Genomic DNA, 27,517 nt, shown 5'->3' on the forward strand with positions numbered 1-27,517 from the left:
CTGGATTTGCACCCACACAGGAGGTTCCCAAGAACGCATGTTAAAATGAGAAAACTACACTGAGAATGACGCATTGTCCATGTGTACCTTTTTTTACCCTAAAATTCATGAAAGGCAATTTTTCTGCCAAAAATCTGTGGCAATTTGTTAACTCCAGCTTGTCATTCGGGCGTCAAACCCTTTTAGTCCCCTAGGGATGATTGTATTGCTTTCGGACCACCATGTGAGCCCGAGGCATTTTTTTTAATAGAAATTTAATAAATAAGCAAGTAATAAAACAGTGTTACATGTCAATTGGACGAAAGCACCACGTCCAACTCCTTGACGCCGTCTTGGGCGGACGTGAGCCCGCAGCTCGCAGAGAGGGAGGGGCCCTCTATACAATGGCCACCCGACTTAGGAACGGGGGCTGGTGAAGTTGGGCCTTGAGCCAGGCCAGGTTTCTTGGGCGGGATAGGTGGCGGGATCCCCCTTTCCACCCTGGGTATGATGGGAGAGCGGATACCCGGCAGAGGGGCCCCCGCCCTGCCCGCCACTGGGGACGAGGGGCCCGCTAAGCAGCGGTAGTCAGTCCCAAAAGGAGAGTGGTTGGCAGAGGAGAGTTTTGGCGTCTGCTGAGTAGTGGTGAAGCGGGACAGGGCTTGCGTGACAGTGCTGCGGGCCATCTGCTTGCTGGACTCGGCCAAAGGGGGAGTTGGGGATGTCCCTGGGGCGGGTTGGGTTGTCTCTGGCTCAGGGGGTGCTGCTTGAAACTTATGGCGGGCTGCGTGAAAGCGCTGGTTGATTCCAGTCTGGTAGGAAGACTTATTCGCAGTGGGAGCATTGGGACCTTTAGTAAGTAGAGGGGAAGCACACGGAGAGGAACTCAGCGCCTGCTGTGCTGGAAGGTTTCCATCCTGGAGTCTTCCATTAGGAAGATCATTGGCCTCTGTTGTGAAATGGTGCCCGTTGATTTTAGTATCCACAGCCTCCTGGGGAGCTTCGTCCTCTTTTTCCAGTTTGGCCTCTTTCGGATTCTTTGAAGGAACTTTAGTGGCCCACTCTTCAACCTCTTCTTGAACGTCCGACACAGCGCTGACATCACTCAGCTTTTGTTGAAGCTCCTTCACCTATAATAAGACAATATGGAGGTTATACTTTGCAGTTTTACATTGGACTTCATACCTTTATATACGAGCACCTTTTGGCAAGAGAATTTCAATAAACAAGAATAATTTGGGGGCAGCCCGGCGCAGTGGTTAGCGCGTGTGCGGCACAGTTCTGAGGTCGTGGGAACCTCCTGCATGGGTTCAAATCCAGCTTCCGGCCTTACTGTGCGGAGTTTGTATGTTCTCCCCCGGGCACTCCAGTTTCCTCCCACATTCCAAAGATATGCATTTCAGGTGAAATGGCCGGTCCAAATTGTCCCTAGGTGTGACTGAGCGAGTGAGTTGTATGTCCCCGTGTGCCCTGCGATTGGCTGGTAACCAGTTCAGGGTGTCCCCTGCCCACTGCCCGGAGATGGCTGGGATGGGCTCCAGCCCCCCCACAACCCTAATAAGGATAAGCGGTACAGCTAATGAGATGAGATGAATTTGGAACAAAAATCTTGCTCAACGTACGGGAGAAAATACAAGCTACAAGCATTCCCAGAGGCTGCTATGAGAAACCGCTCACCGCTCAAGACTGCTCACTGCCAGCATCATCTCAGTATGAGCATGCGCCTCCTGGCAACTACAGGTAAAATCAGGCATCAAGAAATCCAGCCCAGCCCGGCCCACAGGTAGTAAAGCCCGACAAATGAACTTGATTTGAGCGACCAAGCCTGAAAAAAACCCAAATTTGTATATTTTAATTGTCTCGGGTCGTGTTTGGGCTGCAGGCCTAGGATCTTACCTCTACTACCAACAGACCCATGATCCAGCGGGCTTGCTTATATTACGCAGGAACTTTTATCATATTGAATCTCCTTTTTGTGACCCCAGCCATGAGTTCCGGAAAGGGAAATGGTAATGTATTTGACGAGAAAGAAAGAAGAATGATTTCACTTGAAACTAAACGGGGAATGATAGGGAATCAAAAGCGTGATTGTTGTGTGAGTGACCTAGCTCAGAAGTACGATTGGTCAACATTTATTCGTACGCTATTAAATCAGAATGACGTCATCAAGGCTTTAAAACCGACCAGGGCATGACCGTTCTTTCAAAATTGTTAACCACTTTTCATGACGAGGTGGGTACGCGACAAGAGGCTAGCGGGAAATACTGTCATGGAGATCAGAAGTTGTTTTCTAGGACCTACAACTGGAGGCAGCGTTGGGTAAAATCCTAATGGATTTCAAGAACAGCCCTAGCTGGTTAGAGAGCTTCAAGAAGAGGACTGGCTCAGTGGCACTGTGGTTTGGCATTAGTGAGACGTGAGCGCATGCTACAAAGTCGCATAAGAGATTTTCGCAGAGCTTCGCTTTAACAAAATAAAAGAAAGAAAAGACAGTATACTCTAAAAAAAAATTGTGTTTTTTTAAGTGTACAGTGAACGCTTGTGGACCATCAACATATTCGGTCAAAAATCTAGGTGTTATATTTGATCCTAATCTGTCGTTTCAGTCACACGTGAAAAGTATTACTAGAATAGCTTTCTACCACCTCCGTAATATTGCGAAGATTCGTTCGATGCTGTCCCAATCGGATGCAGAGGTTTTAATTCATGGGTTCATTACTTCTCGGCTTGATTACTGTAATGAATTGCTTTCTGGTCTCCTGATGTCTCGCTTTAAAAGTTTGCAGCTGGTTCGGAATGCGGCAGCTAGACTTTTGACTAAGACAAAAAAGTTTTAGCATATTACTCCTGTATTGACCAACTTGCACTGGCTCCCAGTCCATTTAAGATGTGACTTTAAGGTTCTCTTATTAACATACAAATGTTTGCATAGACTTGCACCCTGTTATCTCTCTGAATTGATTTCCCCCTATCTTCCTGCACGGAGTCCCCGCTCGGAAAATGCCGGTCTACTTGTGACTCCCAGAGCCAAGAAGTCTGCAGGCTTGAGAACGTTCTCCATCCGGGCCCCGGTGCTATGGAATGCCCTGTCTCCGGAGATAAGATCCGCAACCTCAATGGAAGTTTTTAAATCAAGACTTAATACACACTTCTATTCCAAAGCTTATGATTGATGCCCACCTCATATTTTGTATTGTCCTGTCTTTTTCCGACTGCCTGCCTGGTAGTGATACGAAGGACAAGGACAATTTGAGACGAGTCAGCGGAATAGCGTCTGACCTGAAGCATGTCAACGCCTGCATTGACCAGCTGGCAGAGATGGGAAGCTGCGTCGTGGCCGTCATACTTTCTGGACTAGTTTACAGGCTGGGGGCGTCGTTGCGGTCATGCACTTTCCGGACAAACTTTCAACATTTTACCTAGCGTTTACGATGTTTGTGTACTGAAATGCAGAATCTAATTAAGCCTGTTCATCCTGAAAGGGGGATTACCACTTGTGAGGTCACTTCTCAACGTTTCTCTTTTTCCTGACGCTGAGGTTTTGAGTTGTTCCTTGCCCGCATGTTGGTTTAAGATCAGGTGATTGTGTAATTGTAATCCTGTGCAGTCCTTTGAGACGTTTTTGTGATTAAGGGCTATGTAAATAAATGAGATAATGACTTATGCTTGTTTTTTATGTTTAATTACAATTTGAATGTGGTTTGAGGGATCAGAAAGATGGGTTTTATGGCTATTTAGGGTAACTTTAATGGTTTTGGGAGGCTGGAACTGATAAATTAGTCTTTCAATTATTATTAATCTGGGATATTTGCTAATTACACCAGCGATTCTGGAACGGCTTAAGATTGTATGTAGAAATGCCATTGTGTATGAAAATGCTGTCACACCTGTTTCTGCAGTCTGGCGCAGTGCGCCTCCTCCTTCTTGAGACGCGAACGTAGCTGCTCTCGCTCCGTGTCAAACTCCGCCAGCTGCTCCTCCACCCTGGCCTCCATCCTCAGTGCTCGCCTCCTCTCCTCCTCCAGTTCCTCCTTCAGTGCCTGGCAAGCCTCCCGCTCCTAAGTCAAGCGTGAAGTCGGCATTCTTTGAAAAGTGCTCATATCGTTCGACGACTCGCAGAAAACAGCGATCGGTCACCTTTTCCAGTTTGCGGCCGACCTCAGCGAGACGTTGGCCCTCCTCCAGGGCTCTGGCGCTGGCCCACTTGCACTCTTTGGCCAATGCACAGGAGAGCTGCTTGTGCTGCAACCGCTCCTCCTCGAGCTGATCCGTGACACGCCGTTGTTCTTTTTCCATGCGGCGCACCTGGCAGCGTTCAAATTCAACCTACGGGGACACAAGGGTCAATTAAAGGAACGTCTGATTAGTTGGAGTAGCGATAAGTACCATATTTTCCACACTATAAAGGTTCACCTAAAGGCCTTCATATTTTTTTAGAAGCTGGTCATGCGCCTTACAAATGGATTCATATTGAGTCGCAACAGGTCTAGCAACAACGGTAAGCAGCCGCAGACTCAATCTCCCCCACGTAGAAGTAGTGTGCGGTGCATGCTGGGATATATAAACCAGCATTTCATTTCCTAACCAATGTGTAAATCATCATTTGAACAGCTCACTATTAGCTGAAGTTATTTGGTGGAGGTGCGTCCTTTTTAGCATTTACAGGCTTGTAGAGGCTTAAGCAGGGTAAAACAAACCTGCAATTGGCATGAAAAATGTAAATGACAAGTAGGTTGGTCTAGAACAGGGGTCAGCAACCTTTTCTTTGTGGAGTGCCACTTTCAAATTTTCTTGTAAATCAGTGTGCCACACCAAGATTAATGACTCGCACAACTATTTTTTTATACCCAACAGAGCTGTCATTTTGCACCAGTCCAAATATACAACATGGATAGACATTGAAATCGTATAACTGACCTATTTATCTAGCACTATTGTTGTTCATCAATAAACTAAAAAATTAAATTTAAATAACGAGTGGAAAGGCCTGTAGACATCCATGACTTCAACTATTCTTCATACAACAATGAGCTACAATCAAAATCAAGTGATATGGCAGTGTCTGAAACCCGTGACAAAAGGTTACGGGACACCCGGGCAGACAACTCTGAAAAGTTGCCTGCTCCATTTTTCACAACTTGAAACACAATAAGACGACTAATCTAAAAACAAAACAAAACATTGTTGCAAAGTATTAAGGATGGATAATCAGAATATATAACAGAACAACACTTTAAAATCAAGTTTATTATAAATCTACTTATAACATTCATTGCATGGATATGACAAAGCTGTTTTCCATCTGCCATCAGTATGTACCTGTGTTTACTCATCTTCATTCATGCAACGGTTGCTACAAGCCACGTGAACTCCTCTTTCCGCGATGCTTTTAATGTATGTTTACGTTTTGTAGCGTCATACATTTGGCTTCCTTTGAATATTTATTCCGGGGCTGAGGTTTTGGCTTGATTTCTAACCACTTCTCCAATTTTCTTGTGTTCTATGTGCGTCTACTTTTGTTAAGATTTGTCAATTTAATAAGGCTTTTACTCGTGATATTGCGGTAAGACGTTTTCCATTGTGTGACGTCATTACGCAGGCACCATATTTCGTTTTGCTATTGTGGATTGCCATGTTGTATTGAATGGAGCCGTGTTCTTGTTTTGGTTGCTGTTGAGGAATAAATATGCTTAAAGGTTGAACCACAATGTCCTGCTTATCTTCTCACACATAAGGAAACTGCACACTCTGATATATCCTGAACAACTTTGGAAAATGATATGCAAATGCGCGACCTTATATCGCTCGGGAAAGTCCAAAAGCACGAAGTTATTCGATGTCTTCTGATCGGCTGCCGGGTATGCAAATTGCTAAACGAACGGAAATTCTGAAAATTCCAAACCGAACGCAGAATTCAAAATCAGAATAAAGCAAACGTTTGATTTGAAAAACATTCAGTGTGTTGGAACGGATTAAAACGATTTACATTATTTTTAATGGGAAAAATGATTTCGGTGATCGAACAAATCACACACACACACAGACATACATATATACACACATATACATAAACATATAATTAGGGTGCAGCAAAAAACGCAATTCTTGAATTTTGATATGGCTGGGTGATTTTTTAAAGTGTTCCAATATTTGTTAAACAACACATGCAAAATATTATTCCGATATTTTTTTACCACAGTTGCCATTGAGATCCAGGTAAGCATATATCGCAGCTCAGAAACACAGGTGATTTTATGTGTTTGTGTTATGTAGACTCTTAGTACATATTTCTACCATATTTGTAGTTGTGTATTTGTAGGTTTGCATACTTTTAATGAAATGTAGTCAAATTCATAGGTGTTATGTAGTTTCGTGGTTGACATGCAAGTTGCTGCAGGTCTGGTGCTGTGCTGACCAGGTTGTCAATGTGGCATTTGACACCACTGCATGAAACACTGGCCATCTCACAGCAACCTGCATTGGTATATAGCTCTCACTGGGCCGACCACTGCTTTGGTCTGGGTGTCAACACAACATTGGTGAGGTTATCCTGAAGTGGTTTTCTACAGCCCTGATGGTCGAGTCATTACTCTCACCAGAGTTTACCTTGTTCGCATAAGTGAAAGAACTGGAACTTGTTGCCACAATTGAGCAACCAATGGTCTCACTACATTACTGGAAACACAGAGCAACCACTCCTGGGCTGGTTACATGCTGAACTTGTCAGGTGCGCAAAAGAAGTAATAGGCTACAATTGAAATGAATATTGAAAGTTTGTGCAGCTGTGTCTTGTGTTTCTGGATGTGTATTGTGGCCTTCCAACAACCGGGAGCGCTTCACAGGGCACGATGGATGGCCAAGAGAGAGGAACGGAGAGGTGAATTTAAAAAAAAAAAAAGGCAGCTGCCAGCAACTTTTTGGTTCGTGGTGTGCCGCAAAATTTAAAATGTAAAAAAAATCGAAATTGGTGGATAAAATTAAAAGCAGCTGGAGAGCAGCTGTGGATTAAAAAAAAAAACAGAGCGAGAGAGGCGCTGGATAAAAAAATCTAAATCAAAATAATATTAAATGTATATTTTGCAGCGAGAGCGTAGCCCAGCCCGAACAAATGATTGAGATTTCAGAGCCTGGTCGGGTTTAAGATCTTACCATTACGCCACTCATTGCATGCACCAAGCATATCCTGTATTTTTTTGTCCACATGATGGCGTAGTTGAGGGAAATAGTCATCTTGAAGCCCGTGTGTGTGTGTGTGTGTGTGTGTGTGTGTGTGTGTGTGTGTGTGTGGCAATTCCCTCCAAGGCTTCACTGCTTTATGGGGCTTTATTTTGCCATCACTACTATAAATGAACATTGATTTTTTTTTAAAAAAATGCTAACGGTTGTTTTTAGTGGGTTGCTCAAAATATAAAACAATAATAAAAAAAAAACACACATTACTGTTCTTGTCTATTGTATCAAGAACATGCCCAGGCTGATAACTGTTTTTACTAATTACCGCAGTGTTTAAGTGCCAAGTTTGAAGTTGCAGCTAATACCGCCTGTCACCATTAATGAATGAGTACACTTTTTTCATACAGGGCAAATTAAAAGTTTGCACAACTTGATCTTTTGCAGAGTGAAGTAATGAGTGGTTTAACGGTGTTTTGATGCCAGTTGCATCGAAATGACTCTCCTTCAAGCCAGAGAGGGAGGTTAGGGTCAAACTAAATTAGACACACTTTGTAACGTGGCATTGTATTGTGACCAAAACTGCCGGCCACATAAGAATAACCTGGCATAGAATGCAGGTGTGAATTTCCTCGCAATTACAACCAGGTTCGTTTCCCTGCATTTGATGCACAAAAGCTACTAAAAAGTCCAATTCACATTCGTATTTCATGCAAGTGAGTAATTCTACTGATTGCAGTTTTGTGGCAGGGAACCTACTTTTTTGACAGACATATTCGGATAAAGGTGCTGTACTTGCGTCAGATCAGGAGGCTTTTCCTGATACTGGTAACCATAGAAACCAGTACTGTTTCATGTGGAAGAGCAAATCCCTACCCGAAAAACTGGTCTGGAGACGAATGGGTGCCAACAAGGCTGTACTTGCCCATGACATGTGGTTAAGGAATCCGTGAACAGTGAGTCTATTGTTATAACAATACAGAGTATTTGCACACAAGACATTTTATGCAGACACTATGTCAAGAAAATCAAACGTATCAGTACTGTACAGTTGGTTTATGCAATATTTTAAACTAGAATAGATAAATAGATAATACATAGACTTAATAATTAAAAAAAAGATACGAGCACAATAGCACTTTGCAGAATTTCAATTACATAAGAACTAAGGAGCAGGAAGGCATCCACTGTATATCAATGTACTGGATTGGAATATATTGATCATATTATATTACAGCCACACCTCTACCTCCGAATGAGAAGAGAAACGGATAATAGTTTTTCTGGACATTGCAACAAAGCAGGAAATAATTGAACGGTATGAAAAGGGGATGCGTATTTGTGACGTCGCCAAAATATATGGCCGTAATGCATCTTCAAGAAACAGGACGCAAAAAAACAATGCTGAGGACCAGTAAACAAAGAGGCTTACTAAAAAGTAAGAGAATATCTTTATTATTTCCTTAATTCTTTTATTTTTTTACATTGTCCGCCTCTTGTCTTAGGTTTTTTGTTGGGTATTGTAATTTTAACATGTATTCGTTTCATGTTCTGATGCTTTTTTATGATTTATTTTAAAAAATGTATCATACTTTTGCATTTCTTGGAACGGATTAGCGAATTTACATTGAAAAGGCGCCTCTACTTACAATTTTTTTAGGTTACAAATCTACTCCCAGAACAAATTGAATTCGTAAGAAGAGGTACGACTGTACTAACATTTTCAAAGGCATTGACGTCATTTAGCCAGCAGGGAGCACCCAGAGCATTGCGTGCAGTTGATAGCTGTATGCTCTTAGGTATTTTTTCATGATTTAAATTATTACAATTGTGCTCACTAACTCAGGCCACTAAATGGCAGTGAAACCATTGTTTCTGAGAAAAATGACAAGAGCCAAAAATAATTGCACAGCTAACAAAAAGGATAAAAACAGATCAGTAGCTTGACATCTAATGATTAGATATGCCACAAATCATGTTGGATTGGGACATATCCTCTAAAAATCAGTGAAGGTAAGCCATAACTTCATTATTTCACAAAATGTCATTCATTTCACAAAAGATGATCTTTATTTGAACAGGAGAATTTCAGAATCACTTTGAGATGTTTTGAAACGGGACAAAGCTTGTGTGCTTTAATACAGAAGGATAGACATCTGACCTGCTGTTGTAACCGCTCTCGCTCCTTTTCCAGGATGTAGGTGACATCATCACCCTCGGCTGTGTCCTCAGCATGTTTTCTCTTCTCATCCTCCAGATCCATTATCACCTAAAAAAGAGGAGACAACGATCAAGCAGGCTTGACTACCTCTCTTCTTAACAGCATACCTGACTCATTCAGTGAGACCAACACCACGTGACGACCAGTGTTGAGAGCAGAGGTAGGAAGTGTAGCCAGAAATGTAAAATCTATTGCTACTTCAGCATTATATGACTCTAGTAAAAGTAAAAAGTAGTCACACAAAAAAATTACTTGAATATAAGCACTCTTATTTATTGATTTTTTTCTAAACAATCATTTAAATAAGATCATCGAATCATCAAAATGGATCCAATCAACAATAAATTGAATATAAAAATAGATCAAATAAAATAAATACACAAAGTTATCAAGGTAATTTCAAGTACTTGAATAAACAATACAATTACAGTAGTATAAATCAAATAAATAAACTAGGCAAAAGTAGCACATTTAAAGCTCAAGTATTTTTTTTAACAGGCTCTGTAGGCAGAACAACATGCTAGCCCATTTTGGACTAAAAAAACAAAAACAAATTTTTCAGGGGATGGAAAAGTCTTATAAGCCTTATGATTAACGCAAAACATTCTGTATGTATCAATATCTGCCTATGGTCAAAGTTACTATGTTGGATGCAGCACATTCTGTTTAGAACGATGTGAATACTCTGTTGTATGATACGATCTCAAGTTTATTGATAAACTTCATAATGTTTAATTGTTTTGATAAATTAAAGAAACGCAATCAAGGAATCCAATTTTTTTTTGGTTTAATTTTTAAGATTGGGAAGATCAACAGCAAAACAGTATAATGTGCCCCTTTTCTGAAAAGAGTGCGTTAAAACGTAGCATGCATTTATAAAAATAAAATAGCAACCTTTTGAAAAGGTTAAGTAAATGAAATCACATTAATACAGTTTAAGTCTGACTTCTGTGAAGTTATTTTTCTCTTTTTACCTGTAGGCTCCATGGCCAATCATACTCGCCGGTTTGCGTTGAAACGGCCACCGACTTGGTATGTGATGCTGTCTTTTTAAAAGGGGCAGGGCTTGGGTCGCACAATGGCTCTCACCGGAGAGAAAAAAAGCAAGCGAGGGATTCGTAAAAGTGTGCGGACTTACATGGAGGGGATTTAATTTACATAGAAACAGGCTCAATGTAGGCTGAAAGTAGCGGAGTAAGAGTACAGTTTCTTCTTCGCGAATTTAAATCAAGTAAAAGTAAAGTATAATTATTTAAAAATACTGCCAGGAGTACAAATATCCCAAAACTTAGTCAAGTAAATGTAACTGAGTAAATGTAACTTGTTACTACCTACCTCTGATTGAGAGTAACATGTTACTTTGTAACTCATTCCTGGAATGCGGTTACTGTTCTCGGTAATGAGCCCAGTAACGCTAGTTACAACATGGTGTTACTCCACTTCAACGCCATCAAATTGGTATTTGTCCCCTCTTCGCTCAGGACATTTTAATTAACCCTATGTCCGCCAGCATCACACAACTAGTTACAATAACCAAGTGGAGTTGGCATGTTTCAACTGTTCTACCAAACACACTGAATACAGTTACGGTGGCACCATCTCAAGCACAGGGTACAATAATTTCTCCCGACTGATATTCTTCCTACCATATATATTTGCATCTAAGCTGTATTTACAACTAAAACCAGGGGTCAGCTTAAATGGACTAATGTGTTTGTGCGTCACCGGTAGAGAATGGTAGGCAGCATGTGGGTAGAAGTGCGGCAGTCAGGAGGCAGAGGTCGCAGGGTTGATTCCCGGCTCCTCTGTGTTATATGTCTACGTGTCTTGACAAGACACTGAATCCCTAATGCCCCCGAAGTTTGAGAATGTAACCACACACTATTTGCGGGGAATCGTGTCATGTGAAAAAGTTCCCAGCGCCTTTGGGTGAGCTTTCCAGTTTTTATAGTTTCCGGGTATCTTGTTTCAGACTGATCTGTGATGAGTATATTTTAAAATGGTCATTTTGGCTTGAATCCCAAGAGTTTAAGCTTTCCAATGACGTATTTCAGTGACTGATATTAAGAGGTTAAGTAATAATACTGTTAACTGATTACTATTTTTCAACAGGCGGATGTGCCAATTTTTTCCCGTCTGATTCCTTTATTCTCTTGTGTTGTAGTGTACCGTTTCTCAGACTCACACACCATTCTGTGCCTGCTCTCTGCGGCCGCCAGCTGGGCCAACATCTTCTCCTGCATTCTTCTGCAATGGCTCACCACCAGCTTTAGCACCACTAGCGGGTTGGAGGTAGCTGGATGGTCGTTGCCCCGGTGAGCCCCCAAGACTTCACCATCTCTCTGCAGGGCCAGGAAAGGATCGCTCAGGTCGTAGCGGCCATAGCGCTCTTGCACGAAGAACTCTTTGCGCTGAGCCTGATAATGACAGAAGATGTGATGATTAAAGGGCTGTGGCGATGCACAGAAGAAGTGATGGTGAAGGTCCTTTTCTGGGCTGGCAGCCAGCGGAAATATCTCCGAGCGAGTAACGCAGCGCAAAGATGCTCGGCGGCATAAAAAGGAAAGGGTGAGTGAGGCTGGGGAGGTTCGACAAAAGAGGATCAAGAGATTAAAGAGGAGAACGGCATCCAATTTGGCAGAGTGACGACAGTGCGCCCCATGACTGATGGCCAGATTATTCGATAAATGCCGTCAGGATGATCTTGCAGGTGCTGTTCTTTTACTGCTACATCAAAAGACTATGGTATTGTTTCATGTTAGAAACGTACATATCTAAAATGAACTAACCAGGGTTTTGATCTGCTTTGTGTTGTTTTAAATTAGGAAAACGGGCAACCCTTGTCTGTGGCCCACAAATCAGCAGGCTGACATTAGTTTGCAAGGGAGGCTGGACCGCGGTGGCACCAAGGGGAGACTGGCCCCCGACCTGGTCGAAGCCAAACCTGGACTAAAACACCTTTTCCACGAACCGGTTCTGGCCTTCCTCACCTCGCCTTGCCTCTCCCCAGGTACCTTTTAAAGTTGAGATCGATACTGCATCTTGACATCCTTTCGGTGACATATTTGGTGGATTTTTAGGCGCGAACCGGAAGCACATTCACGCTCAAACAAGTGACAATGGGTCAGCAGTGCCCCAAATGTAGCGCACCAATCAGTGGTCTGCAGTGCACCAACGTAGCGCACCAATCAGTGGACAGCAGTGACGCTTGAGTCCCCAGTCCGGGGTATAGAACCTAAAAAGAGAGGGTATTTAAGGCTCCCAGGAACTAAGAACCGGTTACTTTTTCAAAATGGATAACCAAAAAAGGCTGGGCGAGGCGAGGCAAGGAAGACCAGTACAGTGTTTTGGAAAAGGGACATACAATTGGACAGAGGTTGCCTAGGGCAAGACTGCCAGGTGTCTTGGGAACGGAACCGAGTGTGCACCGAGGACCCGGTTAGAGAATATATTTCACATTTGCGAATATTTTTGACATTCACGTTTACTGTCTCTTTTTCTCTCCATCCCTATTTATGACTATCCTTGACTGAAATGACAAGGACAGGAAAAAATTGACAAGGACGCACAGATGGAAGCAGACACTACCGGTGTATCACTCCCATTCACGTGAACGCAAACTCTGATTTTCCTATGCTTCTGGGCGTCGCTCTTCCGAAAGAATGAATGTCATGATCGTATTCTGTATAATGTGTTAATGAGATTTCTGCAAACGTCACCAACATTGGAGGTGACCCAATATAGATAAACGCTATAATAATTACTACCACGTTGTACACAAGTAGGCTTTATATAGCATGTTTATAGTGAGCTTTGGTAGCCTTTTTGTAAAGCATTTTTATTGAATGTAAATGTGCATTGATCGCTGTAACCAGAGAACCATTGTGAGGAGACCCTGGTTTCATTAGACTTTCGCATGCAAATAAATGTTTCAATTGATTTTAAAATCTGACTACTGTTTGCAGAGTGAAACACATTTCAAACATATTGAGTTGAGTTGTTTTGGGAGACTAGAGAGAAAAAACACACTTATTAATCATGTTCAAGTCAAGTCACTTTTATTTGTTTAGCCCTTAATCACAAAATGTCTCAAAGGAATCCACAGTTTACAATTACAAAATTCCCTGATCTTAAACGAACATGCGGGTAAGCAAAAACTCAAAACCTCAGCACAAGGAAATAAGAAACCTTGAGAAGGGGCCTCACAAGTAGTAATGACCAGGGTGCAACATATTTAGGATTGGTTAACAGTACACAAAACATAGTAAACATCAATAAAAGATAGATGTGGAAATTTGTCGAGAAAGTACATGACAACAACGACGTCTTGGGCCTGTTGGTTGTGTTGAATTTCAAATGTATTTACTGTAAAACATTTCAGAGCACTGTTAAAGTTTTATTTCAATATACAGGGATCAGAATGGAGATTTTCATTTTCAGCTGAAATAGCCAGGGTCCAGGAATAAAGCAGGGCGGAGCCCCCCCCCCCCAACTCCCCAACAATGCGGCCAATTTTTCTAACGGCCGCCAGGGTGCGCCAGAGCAATAAAGGAAAGAGTGAGACAGTCGGATTTTGAATTTGTTTGCTACGCTAGAGAAAAAGTGAAAAAGTCGGAATGCCTTTGGGGTTCAAAAACAGCGGAAATCCGCGGATCCGCGGAAAATTCTGATCCCTGAATATATAACCAATATTATTAATGTCTTTTGGGATTATTAAAAAATATTTACGCCAATTTTTAAGCTTTTACAGCAAATGAAAATCGGGTCAAAATATCGGTTATCGGCCTCCTTTTGAAAAGCGCTATATAAATGCAGACCATTTACCTTTTATCTGTATCGGCCCTGAAAACCCCATATCGGTCGATCCATACTTCATACCACACTTTCTACAAATTCATCAAAAGTGCTTCCTTTGATTTCTTCTTGCAATTAGTCAAAGATGGAAAAAAAGGAAGATGACTAATTTCAAAGTGTTTTTATTTTCGCAAACGCAGCCTACATTTTGTTCTCATTCCTGTCAGTGTGTGTATGTCATTTTAGCAAAGAGCTTAGATCAGACTTTCCATTAAGGAGGCTTGTGTTGCACAAGGACAATTTTAGTCACTCAGTGTACATTACTGCTGCGGTGGATGATTTAAGCATGAATAAAAAGTGAGAAAAAAATGGCTTGGTCTGCTCGATTGCAACTCAAAAACTTTCAGAAACTAATTTATGATGTCAAGTTTGAATACAAATATTCGTTTGAAAACACAACAAAACTGTTTCAGGGTCAGAGGCTCACTCATCGCAATATCCAACACGTTAAATTTCATATGCATGTTTGGCCGTCTGCACAAACGAGTCCAAAATTCCGGCCTCTTGCTCCTGTGGATTCGTGGGCCACAGACGAGAGTTGCCAGGAGGCATGAAAAAAAAACCCAACAACTTCCCTTTCAAAGGAGAGCAGCTGCAGGAGTGACTCATGAAAAAGGGGAAAAGAAAATGCAGCGTTAGTTTTACGATTCCAATGATAGTTGAGATGAAATATTAGAAATAGAGGGGCTTCTATTAACCCCATAACTTTCACTTAATACTGAACGTTTTATGTTCAAAGAAAAGAAGCACTTAATGAGCTTTTGTCTTTGTTGCAATTTAAAGATTATATTCCATGCATGGCCTAGGCTGGGATTACCTTTACAGATTTTTTTCTTAACTGTGTGGTATGGCCAAAATATTTTTTTCTCCTGATACTCATCCTTTGAGTACAAACAAGCTGCGAACATTCACACTGTTCACACTGCAGAGCCTAATGCTTAATTCCAATTTTGTAGTGAAATCAGATATTCCTGCGTGAATGTGCCACAATGTCTTGCATGGGCACAAGAGGACATATCACATGCAATTCACTCATGTTTGAAAAAGTACTCATGGATGTCAACAGTGGTGTTGTCCCCCCAAATATAATTCAAATCCCAAACCTCGCTTCCCCCCATTGAATACTGGCTGTGTGATGGGATTTGAATTTAAATACCGTAAATTCCGGACTATAAGCCGCTACGTTTTTCCCAAATGTTCAGCCCTGCGGCTTATTCTAAGAAGCGGCCAATTTATGTAATTTTTCTAACAGCCACCAGCGGCGCTGGAGTATAAAAGGTAAGATTAAGAATATGTGCGCCAAGAAAGACTGCAACCTTTAAGTTCATGCATACATTGTCTGTTAAGTAAAGGTACGTTCCGATAATGAGGAAGACGCCCTTGACGGCGATAGTTATGAGGAGGAAGTTGAGGACGATCTACCGTGAATTTCACAATTGCGGGATGCTTTTTTTTTGACAGGCACGTTTGATGCATTGCGAGCGTGATCCAACTAGCGTGTTGGAACCTTTCAAAGGCACGGTTTGGGATGAAAGTTAAAAATATTATTATTATTATTAAAGCTTTGAAAACTCTCGGTGTACCGTCTTTCTTCGTAAATATGTGTAACCATGTATAATATATATTTGCAACTGTATATTTTTGTAATGTATTTATTTTAGAGATTTATTCTGTTATGTGTTCTACGGGCCATTCAAAAAGAAGGGGCGGAGCAAACGCAGGCTGATGGGAATTGGGGTAAAGATGAGTTACCGGTAGATCTGTCTGTTGTCGCAGCGGACAATAGTGGATTTATATTTTTCCCACTCTTAACTTTGGAAATAAACATTTTGTTTCCTTGGATTACTTTCAACGGGACCCGGACTTTACAAGTCTGCATCATACGTTAATTACGGGTATCATTTTCCATTCATGATGACAACTGTGGGTCTAGAATCGAGCACTATTGACTTTTAGAATGTGTCGGTAGGAGGCTAGGACCTCGTCTCAGTCTATTGGCTGGGAGCAAGTGTCTCGGCCTATTGGCTTTGTAGTGTATCATGGTTTGACGGATGATAGATAATTGGTAAAAAATATAGATCAATTAATCTCTACAAAGTCACAATCGTAGAAATTACAGCCTGGTCTGGGTTAAACTTGTGATCGTGTCATAAGTTTTAATGCGGCCGCACGCAGTTTATACACAGGTGCGGCTTGTTTAAGAACAAAAGTGTAAAATCACTTAAAAAGTGGTGGGTGCGGCTTATAATCAGGTGCGCTCTATAGTCCGGAATTTACGGTATATCCACGAGAGGATACTATCGGTTTAAGAATGAACTCGAGCTACATGTTGTGAATCCGCGATGCTGGCTGTTCCGTGAGTGACAAAATAAACAAGTTTTCATCTTCTATGAATGTTTGATTTAATGTTACTTCGTGTTTTTGTCCGCCACTTTCTCCCGCCTGGTTAAAGGCAGAAGAGTGACGTGCGGGTTGCATGTATACACCTTGACCGTTCACATAGCAGATGAATTCCAAATAATCTGATTAATATTGAATTTAGGACCAACGTATTAACGATGGCCTGGGTGCAGTGTGAAAAAAAAACGGATACGTGCCCTTCAGACAGACATTAACAGATCGGATACAGGTGGTGTCCTTTCAGAAAAATCTGATTTCCCAGCAGTCTGAACCTAGCTTCCTAGGAAAGGAAGTTTGTGCAGTACTTTTTTAAAAATCACCACACAAGTAAAGTAGATTAAAAGTAATTCAATTACAAAGAGGATAATTAAAGGTAAAATCTTGTGCCCCTGCCGGAATTCTGGCCAAAATGACCCCTCCTCCTAGTTCTCACAAAATTAAATGTGAAAATTCAGGTTTGCTTGAGGGCTCGGTCCGTCAAATCAAGTTAATTTGGTCAGGCACAGGCTGGTTCTGGCTTTAATGCCCGCAGGGCCCAGGTCAGATATTTTAGGCCTGATCCTACCTTGAATGTGAATGCAGATAGTGTAAGAGCCCTTAGCCGTGTTTAAAGTGACAGTGTGTAATATTTGACCACGATATGTGGCTGTGTTGTGTCATGAAACCGAACACGGGTGTGTAAAAGCACAGGGAAGAATACAAACTATTAAGATTCAAAGTGACCAAAATGCAATGCCTTTCATCATTAAGAAAGAATAAAAATGAGAAAAAGAAAAGGAGAAGAGATGGAAAAAAAGGATACAAAAGACTAGAAAAATTGAAAAAGGAAGAAAAAAAAGACGAAAAGGGAAAAAGCAAGAAAAGAAAAAAATAAGAAGAAAAGGGGAAAAAAGAAAGGAAAAATTATTAAAGAAACAAAAGAGGAACAATTAAGAGGAAAAGCAAAATAAATAGCTAAAAAAAAACAGAAAAAAAAAAAAAAGAAATAATGACAAAGAAAAAAGTAAGACAAAGACAGGTTTTTGCTTTTGGTACCCATAGCAGCAAGATGACTGACAATCATGTCCGCATTGAAGTGCGCATCGTCTTATGCAAAAAAAAATCTCGAGTTACAGAAAATAGACATTCACATGATTTATTCATCTATCTATCTACCTTGGTCAAATCCCTCAAGAGGGGTGACCGACAGCAAGACAAACACAACAATAACAAAGATTTACATGATAGTTCATGTAATTAGCTTATTTTTAAAATCAATATTGTACTTTGATTATATGAATTCAGGTTCTTTCCTACTACTAGAAGTATTACACACTGTGCCTTTAAGTAAACGCTGCTCCGTTTCGTGAACAACAACGCTTAGTTGTTTGATGTTAACTTAACAGTATATACATGAACCCTAGGACCCTCCTAGCTTCACACTCACGGCATACCACAGGCTAAGTGCTGACTACTTTTTCTCAAGAGAGCATTTCTTGGAAGTGATTAGACTCTTCATAGAGTCAACAGTGGTGCATTGATGCCAGCAAGGCTTTGAATGAGTTAACAGTTTTTGCAATGTTTATTTGTTCGCTCGGAGTCATCGGACACCCGCTGCGCTGGATCTCTTCTTGCCTTAGATGGCCACGTCACCGGGGAGGCAAGAATGCGGTATGGAGGTCTAGACATAACACTGGACACTTTTGCAAGAGGCCTCCAGAGTGTTCAAAACACTTTCGCAGAGCGTGGCGGCAGATTAGAAGAAACGTTTCTGCAGAAGTGCAGGCAAGTTTGGTGGAATTTCCATCCCTCTCCTATACTCGCCGTGTTGCTCCTTGTATTAGGTAACATCACCTCAAGTATGCAAGAGTGTGAACCGGACTGTGGGAAACAACCAGAGAATCTTTTAATTGAAACGCAGCATTAATCCCGCTCAAGTAAAACCCAGCAAGGTCAGGGCGGGCCATTGTGTGTCAAATATGACAGGATTTGTTGCACTCGGCCGGCCCACGTCTCCACATTAAAGCTCTAAGAAGGATGACTTTTGCGGTTATGAGAAAAAAATCCCCAAAGATGCACACAAGCACAGATAGACAGGGAACAACAGGAAGTGGGGCAGTAGATACAGCTACTTATCCTAATTGCCTTGGCCCCGAGCTGAGCATAAACCGGACGCAAGTGTTGAAACAGATTTGAACAAGCATTCGAAACCTTTGAAACAGGCCCATTAACATTATGCTTAATGAACTTAACTGTCACACACCGAAAATAAAACATATTCTATGTAGGGATTCACAGAAATGAAACTGTCAAATGGGCAAAATACAGAAACAGCGTAACAGAAACAAATTACCCTCCACAAAAAATATCAATTAAAAGCATTTATTTGTTATTAACTACATCCATCCATTATCTACACCGCTTATCCTTGGGAGGGTCGTGGGGGTGCTGGCGCCCATCCCAGCTGTCTTTCGGGCAGTGGGCAGGGGACACCCCTAACTGGTTGCCAGCCAGTCGCAGGGCACACAGGGACAGACAATTCACTCTCTCTTTCACATCTAAGGACAATTTGGACCGGCCAATTAACCTGACATGCATGTTTTTGGAATGTGGGAGGAAGCCAGAGTGCCCGGAAGAAAACCCACGCAAGCACGGGGAGAACATGCAAACTCCACACAGGAGGTTTGATCTCATGACCTCAAAACTGTGTCGCACAGGCGCTAACCACTGCGCCGCTGTGCTACCTTATTAACTACATGCCGATTTAAAATATTTTTGTTAAAAAAAAAAAAAGACCATTTGAGTGCTTCAAAAAATACGATCGGACAACATAGTTCAACGGAAGAAGTAAATGCTGAGAGATCTACAATAAAAATAACACAAGCAGGTTCATTCTAACACCTTATCATATACAACAGTCACACACGCATATTTCACATTGTTAATTAGTCACAATAGTAAATTAAATTCTCTTCGCACCTAGCTTAGCCCCAGCCAATCAAATTTTGGGACAAACTGATTGAATGTCAAACATAAGGTACTTGTTTACGGATTAAAACTGCTGAACTGTAGATGGTTAGCTGGTACTAACATGTAAACAAAAACGTGGAAGCAGAGGGAAACATGAACTTTTGGGAAAATGTCATGTTGGTAAAAGATTTTAAGAGCTCATCAGCCGCGTCGCCCGATTTCACAACAAAAACTAAAAATATACTTTTGGTCGTTTTCAGCAGAAAAACATTTGATGTCAAAAAGATATTTGAGTAATTGACATATAGACAGAGATGAAACAATTAAGATTCGTTCACGTCCCAAGAATTGGAAATTTGCTCAACCCAACAAGCAGAATCCTTTGTATCTAATGATACGTGCAAAAACACAATATGGTGCTTTATTTCTTTAGCAACATCAGTTCAAGTTTTTATACTGCTTTTTCAATCCGGCCAACCACCCCAGACCCAGAAAATTGTGGTATTGTAATGTTCATATCGTAGCAGTATCATAACTTGATGTGAATGGATATTGTTGCATCTCTGATTAAAATCATATTTCAGTCAAGAAATTCATTCATTCATTCATTTCAGATGTTATGGAATGCGAGCGCAAGTACCTTGAGAGCATCAATGACCATGTCTCGGGCTTCCAGCTCTCCCTCCAGAACGCTGAAGAGCATCAGCAGCTCTGGCTTGGTCAAATTTTCCATGTTCAGTTTGGACTGTTGAGTAAAGAAACTCGCTTCAATAAGTGGGAAAATGGGAAAGAGTTTAAAAAACATCAAAATACAGCCCCACAATCAATCTATGACCATCAGTTTTACAACACACAATGCCGAACAAGTCACACTCAAAACATTTACCGTTTTCGCACTATAAGGCGCACCGGGTTATAGGGAGCACCCCCAAAAAAATAGTTTTTGGTCCTATATTTTCCATACATAAGGCGCACCGGATTACAAGGCGCTACAATGGGAACGTCGACAAAACAGTCAGATGGTTCAGTCAAACTTATTACCCCCTTAACATTCCGAAAGCTTGCAAAGAAGCAAATACATGTCTCATACATGTACGGAAACAGTGTCTGTACGATGTCACCAATCACTTAAATGCATCGTTCCACATATCATTCGGAAGGTTAAAGTCTTGGGATTCAAAAAATGCCAAACAATTCTTAGTTTCCATTTTATTTTTTGCTGGCAACTGTGTGGACAGCAAAGTAAGCATTGTATTGTGCAGGGAAACGGGGTTCTTTACCGTGCATATGACGATAAACACTTTGAATTGGATTTAGTTTAAAAATAGACTCATCACAGAAACATCAAGATTGTTCTAAAACAAGATACCGGGAAAATATAAAGCCGCATAGCTCACCTAAGTTCTCTTGCAGCCATCACGTTCAATAATAATACGTAACCATGGTCTTCTTACAACCGTGAGTGTAGTGAATCCAGGAGGGTAAAATATTTACAACTACAGAATAGTAAAAAATGTTTTCTCTATGCCGTAGTGCAACCCAACGTTTGATTCACATTCATCTTTTTCAGCCAATTGCAGGCTTTGTTTCGCCCCTTTAGTCTATGCGAGCCTGTACATGATAAAAATGATCCGCCCCCGTTACCTCCGAATAACTTTAGCCAATAGTGACTGATTCAAATGATGATTGACACATTGGTTAGGAAATGAAACGCCGGTATATAAATCTCAGCATACACCGCGGACTACTTCGCCATCGGGGGAAAATCTAGTCGGCGGCTGCTTGCCTTAGTTGCAAGACTTTGCGACTTAATATTGATCCATATATAAGGCGCACTGTATTATAAGGCGCATGGTCAGCTTTTGAAAAAAAGAAAGGCTTTTAGGTGCGCCTTATAGTGCGGAAAATACTGTAATTCATTATTAAAAGTACCAAACTATTACAACAATCCTCTAACTTACCCCAAAAGGCTGCACAAGGTGCTTTAGCGAAAATGAACGGCTCTCAACCATCGTACGAGAATAATAATAATAATAATAATAATTTCCTTTGTATTGTCATTCTTTGTAACAATGTACACAGAACGAAATGTCGATACACCTGACCCGTTGTAGCGAGTCGATGCAGCCGCAGCCAGAGGGCGCCGCCATTATACCAATTAGGTATGTCTCGGTCGAGGCGCGAACCAGCGACCTCCCAGTCTCAAAGCGGGCACACTACCATCTAGGCTAAAACATTGTGTATCAAATCATTTCAGTCTTTCTTGCTCGCTTATGGTTAAAGTAACAATTTTGCGTGCGTCTGTGAAAATGCCGTGTGGTCTCTTTGTAGCAAAGCCGAGCTGTAATCTCACAGCTGTGTTGCTTCTGCAGGGCAAATGTCCTGCCGCGCTTCCAAGTCCGGCAAACACATTTTTGTGTATCTAAGGAGCAGAAAACCATTTCCCGATGACTAAAATTTGACCGCCTGCGGATTACACCTGTAACACAGGTGTCTCGAGTTCAAAAAGTCAGATTATGACGCATAATGGTGCGGTTGACAAGCAGCTGAAGCTCTTTTCCATAACTTTACAAATCATGAAGCCATCTGGGGAAAGGGGGGCGTTGTATAATGAGAGACAGAAGTGGCCATCAAGCCCGCATCAGACCAAATCTGCAAGAGTTCCCAGGCATATTTTATATCAACCCTGGTTCAACAACTCTGCTTTATAGAGAGTCTTAAAGAGACCATGTGTATGATTTAGCAACCTTACTGGTAAAAATCATTTGAATAAGAAAAAAAATTGAATAAGAAGCAAATAAATGAACTGATGATGATCACATAAAAGTTCATTGGTTTATATACACGTAGGTTAAAATTGTGCACTTTTGTCACTTTAAGTCTACATATTTATAGTCAGTCATTTATTTTTTTATTAAACACAAATTAATGTTTTTTACTTCCAGCAAATCAGAAAAATTAAGTTTATCTCATCACAAAATTTAAGATTTTAAAAAAATAATCACTCCCAAAGCTTAAAGTGTAATTCCTTTTGATCTTCAAATCTTTGAGCCCCGTTTTTCCTCGATAAAAAAATCCCAAACTTTTTTCTCTCGAAAATTTCAAGTTGAAGTATTTGTTGATATCTCACATTTTTATTGATGTTCTTATTCATCAAAAATAGTAGGAATACTTCTTTGACTCAATCATTTTCCTTCTTGTTTTCCAAATATTTATTTCATTTTCCATGCCATTTTATTTATCTATAAACTTATTTATAACTGGAATCAAGTTGCATTTTGGTACACTATTTCAACACACATTAGTGAGATCCTCCACAGATATTTTGTTTTTCTTTAAAATCTTCAAACTTCAAACTAAATTTAGGAGAAGACTGTGTGAGACGTCTCAGCTGACACATTTATTTTCTGAGCAAACCGTGACCAACATGGCAATGACATAGCTGCACCTAACTACAAACAACCGTAGCATGGAGATGATTAGCAGGCTGTTGGTCTAAGCCCGGATGACTGCATAAAGTTGCTTTAAAGCGATGAGTGACACTCCATCTGCGAGTCGTCTTTTACACATCAAAAGAGAAGAAGGCCCGCAGTGTTCTCGCCATCACTCATGATCAACCGCAGGGCAAAAGATGGAAACTTGCACATCAGCTCAGCTACTTAGGCTGGAATTGTGACCCGTTTGCTATTTTTACTGGCGTACCTGATCATGGCTTTCAAGACACATCGTGGAGTTTCTAAAAACATGCAAATGCTTTTTCTAAAGGATGAGCATTCTGTTATTTAGCCAAGAAGAGAATTGTGATGCTGTGCAACCTGGATTGGTCGCCACTAACTCTTAAATAATGACAACAAACTAGGGCTGTAACCAGGGTTGGGTAGGGTTACTTTAACTTGATTACTTTCAATAACTTTTGGATTACTCCAATACCAAATATGCTAATAAAAGACAAAAGAAACTAAATATGAATAAAATTATGACTCACAACACGTGGTAAGCTTTCTCTCCTGGCTTTGATCTCTTTGATCTCTGGCAAAACTAACATAAAATGCGACAGAAACAAAATGAAAATAAATTTTTCATCATTTTTGCCATTCCATGTATTCCGTTACTCCCCAAGCCTGCACAAAATGTAGTAATTGTATTCATATTTAGTTTCTTTTGTCTTTTATTAGCATATTTGGTATTGGAGTAATCCAAAGGTAATTGAAAGTAATCAAGTTAAAGTAACCCTACCCAACCCTGGCTGTAACAAACCTCTATTTTGAGAATCAGTTCAGTAGTCAATTATTTTGTTGATTAGCCCAATAAACTAAAAAAGATTGTGTCATTCTATATGTGTAAAACAGAAAATCAGTTCAATAAACTAGTGATGCAACGAATATTCTGCACAGAAATATTTGTTGCTTTAACCGCTAAACCTTCCTGTAAAATTCACCTAAAATCCTAATCCAAGACGTGCCCAAAGTAGATTGAACCAATTGGAGAATATGGATGGTATTGGTCTCTTAAAGTTTTCCCAAACTTAATAAATCCCTGTTAACACTATGAACATATCACTGAAATAGAAAGTTTTTCTTTTCTCCTGATTTACTAATTATTTTTCAGTCAAATTCCTGTGTAGCACGGGCATCTTAACTGGAAAAAAAAGTGAACATGAAGCCTTCCTTAGTACCATGTCAAATTTCATTACAATCTAAAAAATTAAACAGTGTATTTCACACAGTTTTCTAAGGGTAGGTTGAGGAGTTTCCATAAGTGCCCATTTGGAGATGACAAGTTTAAAGATATTAAAAAAAACTGCAACTGTACATTTTACTTTGGCCATTTTTAGACATTTTGAAAGAGTTGTAAATGTTAGATTTTTTCCCCCCAGAAGTCAATGAATTAATGTTCACACTTGCGCGTAATAATAAAAAAGTGCATAAAAATGGTTCCAGAGTTGCATTTACGCACGATTACTTCCGGCTATGATTTGAATATACAGTGAATATCTATCCGCGTAACTATCTGTTCTCTTTTATCAATACAGGCCCCTATAGAGATCACCTTATTTAGCTCTGAATATCTTAAGCCAGTAGTCACCGATTCAAATGAGGATTAACACATTGGTTAGCCAATTAAATCTGAACGTCACAGCTGATTTTTGTAGAGACCATACTCGGTGTTCTTATATAAATCATCCGAACTGTGGTGTGATCTAGTAATCTATGTAAACAAAATAATAATTATGGGGGATTTTAACATTCACATGAGGTCCCCGCTTAGTTATATTTCCGTTTCTAGTTGATACATTTGGCTAAAATCAATTCATTGATATGCCAACTCATACGGATTGAAACACACTAGACTTGGTTCTGACTCGAGGAGTTTCGACCTTAAATCTGATGGCGTTAACATATACTAGCATTATCTCGTTACATTTGAGGTACTGACTAAATGTTGTTATAAAGAAATTAAAGGATTTAGCGGCTTCAATTTTTCCCCTGGTACAGTTTTTGACATCTCCGATCTTCTTCCAGGGGTAGTTACGTTGTAAAGGTTCTATTGACTCACTTATGAATGATTTTAATACCGCTCTGGCTAGTGTCCTGCATTCTGTGACGTCCTTACAAAATAAATCTCAAAAAGGTGCACGCCTTGGTTTACTGAAAAAAAAAAAGATCACTGAAACAATACTGCAGATATTTGAACGAAAATGGCGCGCTACCAAGCTTGAGGTGTTCCGTAAGACCTGGTGCGACAGCAGCCCTTGCCCATGCTAAAACAGCTTATTTCTCTTAGGTGATTGCTGCACAAAAAATAACCCCAAAATCTTCTTTGACACTGCAGCATTGCTAAGGAGGCAACAGATTATCCCAGATGGTTCTACCAACACAACTCATGACTTTAGGGTCCTCTTTAGTAAGAAGATTCAACGGGAAAGAGATTTGTAAAGACCATGTAAATATGTCACATGTCAAAGATCTGGAAATTGTAGATTGCGGGATGGTGGCTGTCCGGTGTTTTTTTTCCTGTTTTAGTAATTTGTCACTTAATAATCTTACATAGCTGGTGAGTACGGCCAAACCGACTACTTGCCTGTTTGATGCACTAGCGGTCTCACTGATTAAAGATCTTTTAGGGGTCCTTGGACCTTCATTTTCAAATATTATCAACATTTTGCTGTCCTCGGGTGATGTTCCAGCAGCAAGTCCACTCTCATTAAACCAACACTTAAACAAACCAACCGAACAGTTCGGAACACCTGTGTTATTACAGACCTGTGTCAAACCTATCGTTTCTTTCTAAAGTACTAGAAAAAGTTGTGGCACAGCAGTTGAACTGTTTTATGACTGAGAATAATCTTTTTGAATGTATGCAGTCAGGATTCACTGCTAATCAATCTACTGAGACAGCCCTGGTTAAGGTAACCAATGATCTTCTACTGGCAATGGACTCTGGTGCTTATGGAGGTACATATGCAATGTAGATCCTCTTCAACATTCGCTCTTCATCCATCCTCTCCATGTGTCCAAACTAAACGAGTACTCTCTTATTTGCACGCTTGCTCAGTTCCACCACTACTCCAGTTCTGTCTCTCACAATTTCATTTCTCAATCCATCTAATCTTGTCACTCTTAACTTACTCCTCTAACACTTCATTTTAAAAACATTTAAATTCCTTCTCAATTCTGCGTTCAGGCTCCAAGTCTCTGCACCATACAACACAGTCGGCATAATCACAATCTCATACAGTCCCCTCTTAACATCCATACTCATACTCTTGTTGCTCATCACTCTCCTCAGAGCATCCAAAACCTTCCTTCCTTGATTCATTTTGTTTAATACCTCGCACTCCAATCCACCAACTGCAGGCACATCACAACCCAAAAACTTTACAGCTTTGAACTTCTTCCAGCACCTGTCCATTCAACTTTATTTCCAAAGTTTGTCTTGCTGTCCGTCACCCCTCTTGAGGGATATGATGGATCTACATATGCAATGCAGTTGAATACCTGTCAACCTGTACGGTTTTGCCGTACAAAGTACATTTTTATGCATTTTAAGACGAGTACGACGTACAAGGAAATCTGTACAGAAAAATGCTAATTTGTCAATTATGGGTACCATCCGGTCGGTATACACCAACTATCACGAAACGGCAAATCCATCAAGTCAAAGGAGTTTGCCGCGGAAGCCTCTATCTCGGTATCTTTTTTTTTTCGTTGCAAACGAAGCGAGCGGTTTGATGCTCCTGTGCGCATGCGTCTGCCGCCTAGGGATTTCCCATCATGCATCATTCCCCCCAAAAATATATGGTGTACGATTATTTTGTATTTTGTACGGGAAAATACGACAGTTAGACAGGTATGCAGTTGTTACTCTATAATTAGTTACATCTGACTTTTGATTCCAGCAGGAAGTTGAAATGAGAAACGCTGGAGTTATTATCTTATAAACTGAACTCATACCAAGAAGTGTTCATGCATTTTGTGTTGTTTTTGCGGTTGTTTGCGTGCAGCAGGCCTTCACAGATACTGTATCTCCCTGCTCAAATTGGATTGAGACATTAATTGACTTAAACTCCCGAGGCTACTTGTTAACATCCCCATGGGAAAAAAACAACTATATAGTTAAAACGTCCGTGGTACACGTTCTCAAACGGTGAAACAGTAGTTTAGGCGTTTAGGGAAAAATGTGTTTTTAAAAAGAAACAAACGAATTCCGCCTGCTTGGGTGGCCAACTTCACACATTCTCTTCATTTTACAAAAAAATTTTTCAGAAAGAAACAAAACGATAAAACCCTCGCAGCTGGCACACGCGGCGACATCCAAACATCAACTTACCTTCATGTGGTCATGGTAAAAAGTAAAAAGTCCGACATGAACTTTTCTCTACCTTTTTTCTCTCGATTCTAAAGCGAGCGGAACTCAGGAGCTGGATGGAAAGTGTCGTTAAAC

General features: G+C 40.6%; 1 protein-coding gene across 1 annotated transcript; it reads right to left on the reverse strand.

Moving 5' to 3' along the window:
- Nucleotides 1-288: 288 nt before the first annotated feature.
- Nucleotides 289-27,517, reverse strand: LOC148364666 (CTTNBP2 N-terminal-like protein). Its single transcript, XM_088338847.1, has 7 exons — nucleotides 27,404-27,517; nucleotides 20,214-20,318; nucleotides 11,560-11,787; nucleotides 9,311-9,418; nucleotides 4,117-4,305; nucleotides 3,867-4,037; nucleotides 289-1,109 (listed from the first exon to the last, which is right to left on the reverse strand). Exons 1-7 carry the CDS (start codon nucleotides 27,407-27,409, stop codon nucleotides 291-293), a joined length of 1,626 nt encoding a protein of 541 aa, XP_088194973.1. The 5' UTR covers nucleotides 27,410-27,517; the 3' UTR covers nucleotides 289-290.

Source organism: Urocampus carinirostris, chromosome 6 (assembly GCF_059441175.1).
Source record: "Urocampus carinirostris isolate Australia breed hairy pipefish chromosome 6, RoL_Ucar_1.0, whole genome shotgun sequence".
In the NCBI taxonomy this organism is placed as follows: Eukaryota; Metazoa; Chordata; class Actinopteri; order Syngnathiformes; family Syngnathidae; genus Urocampus; species Urocampus carinirostris.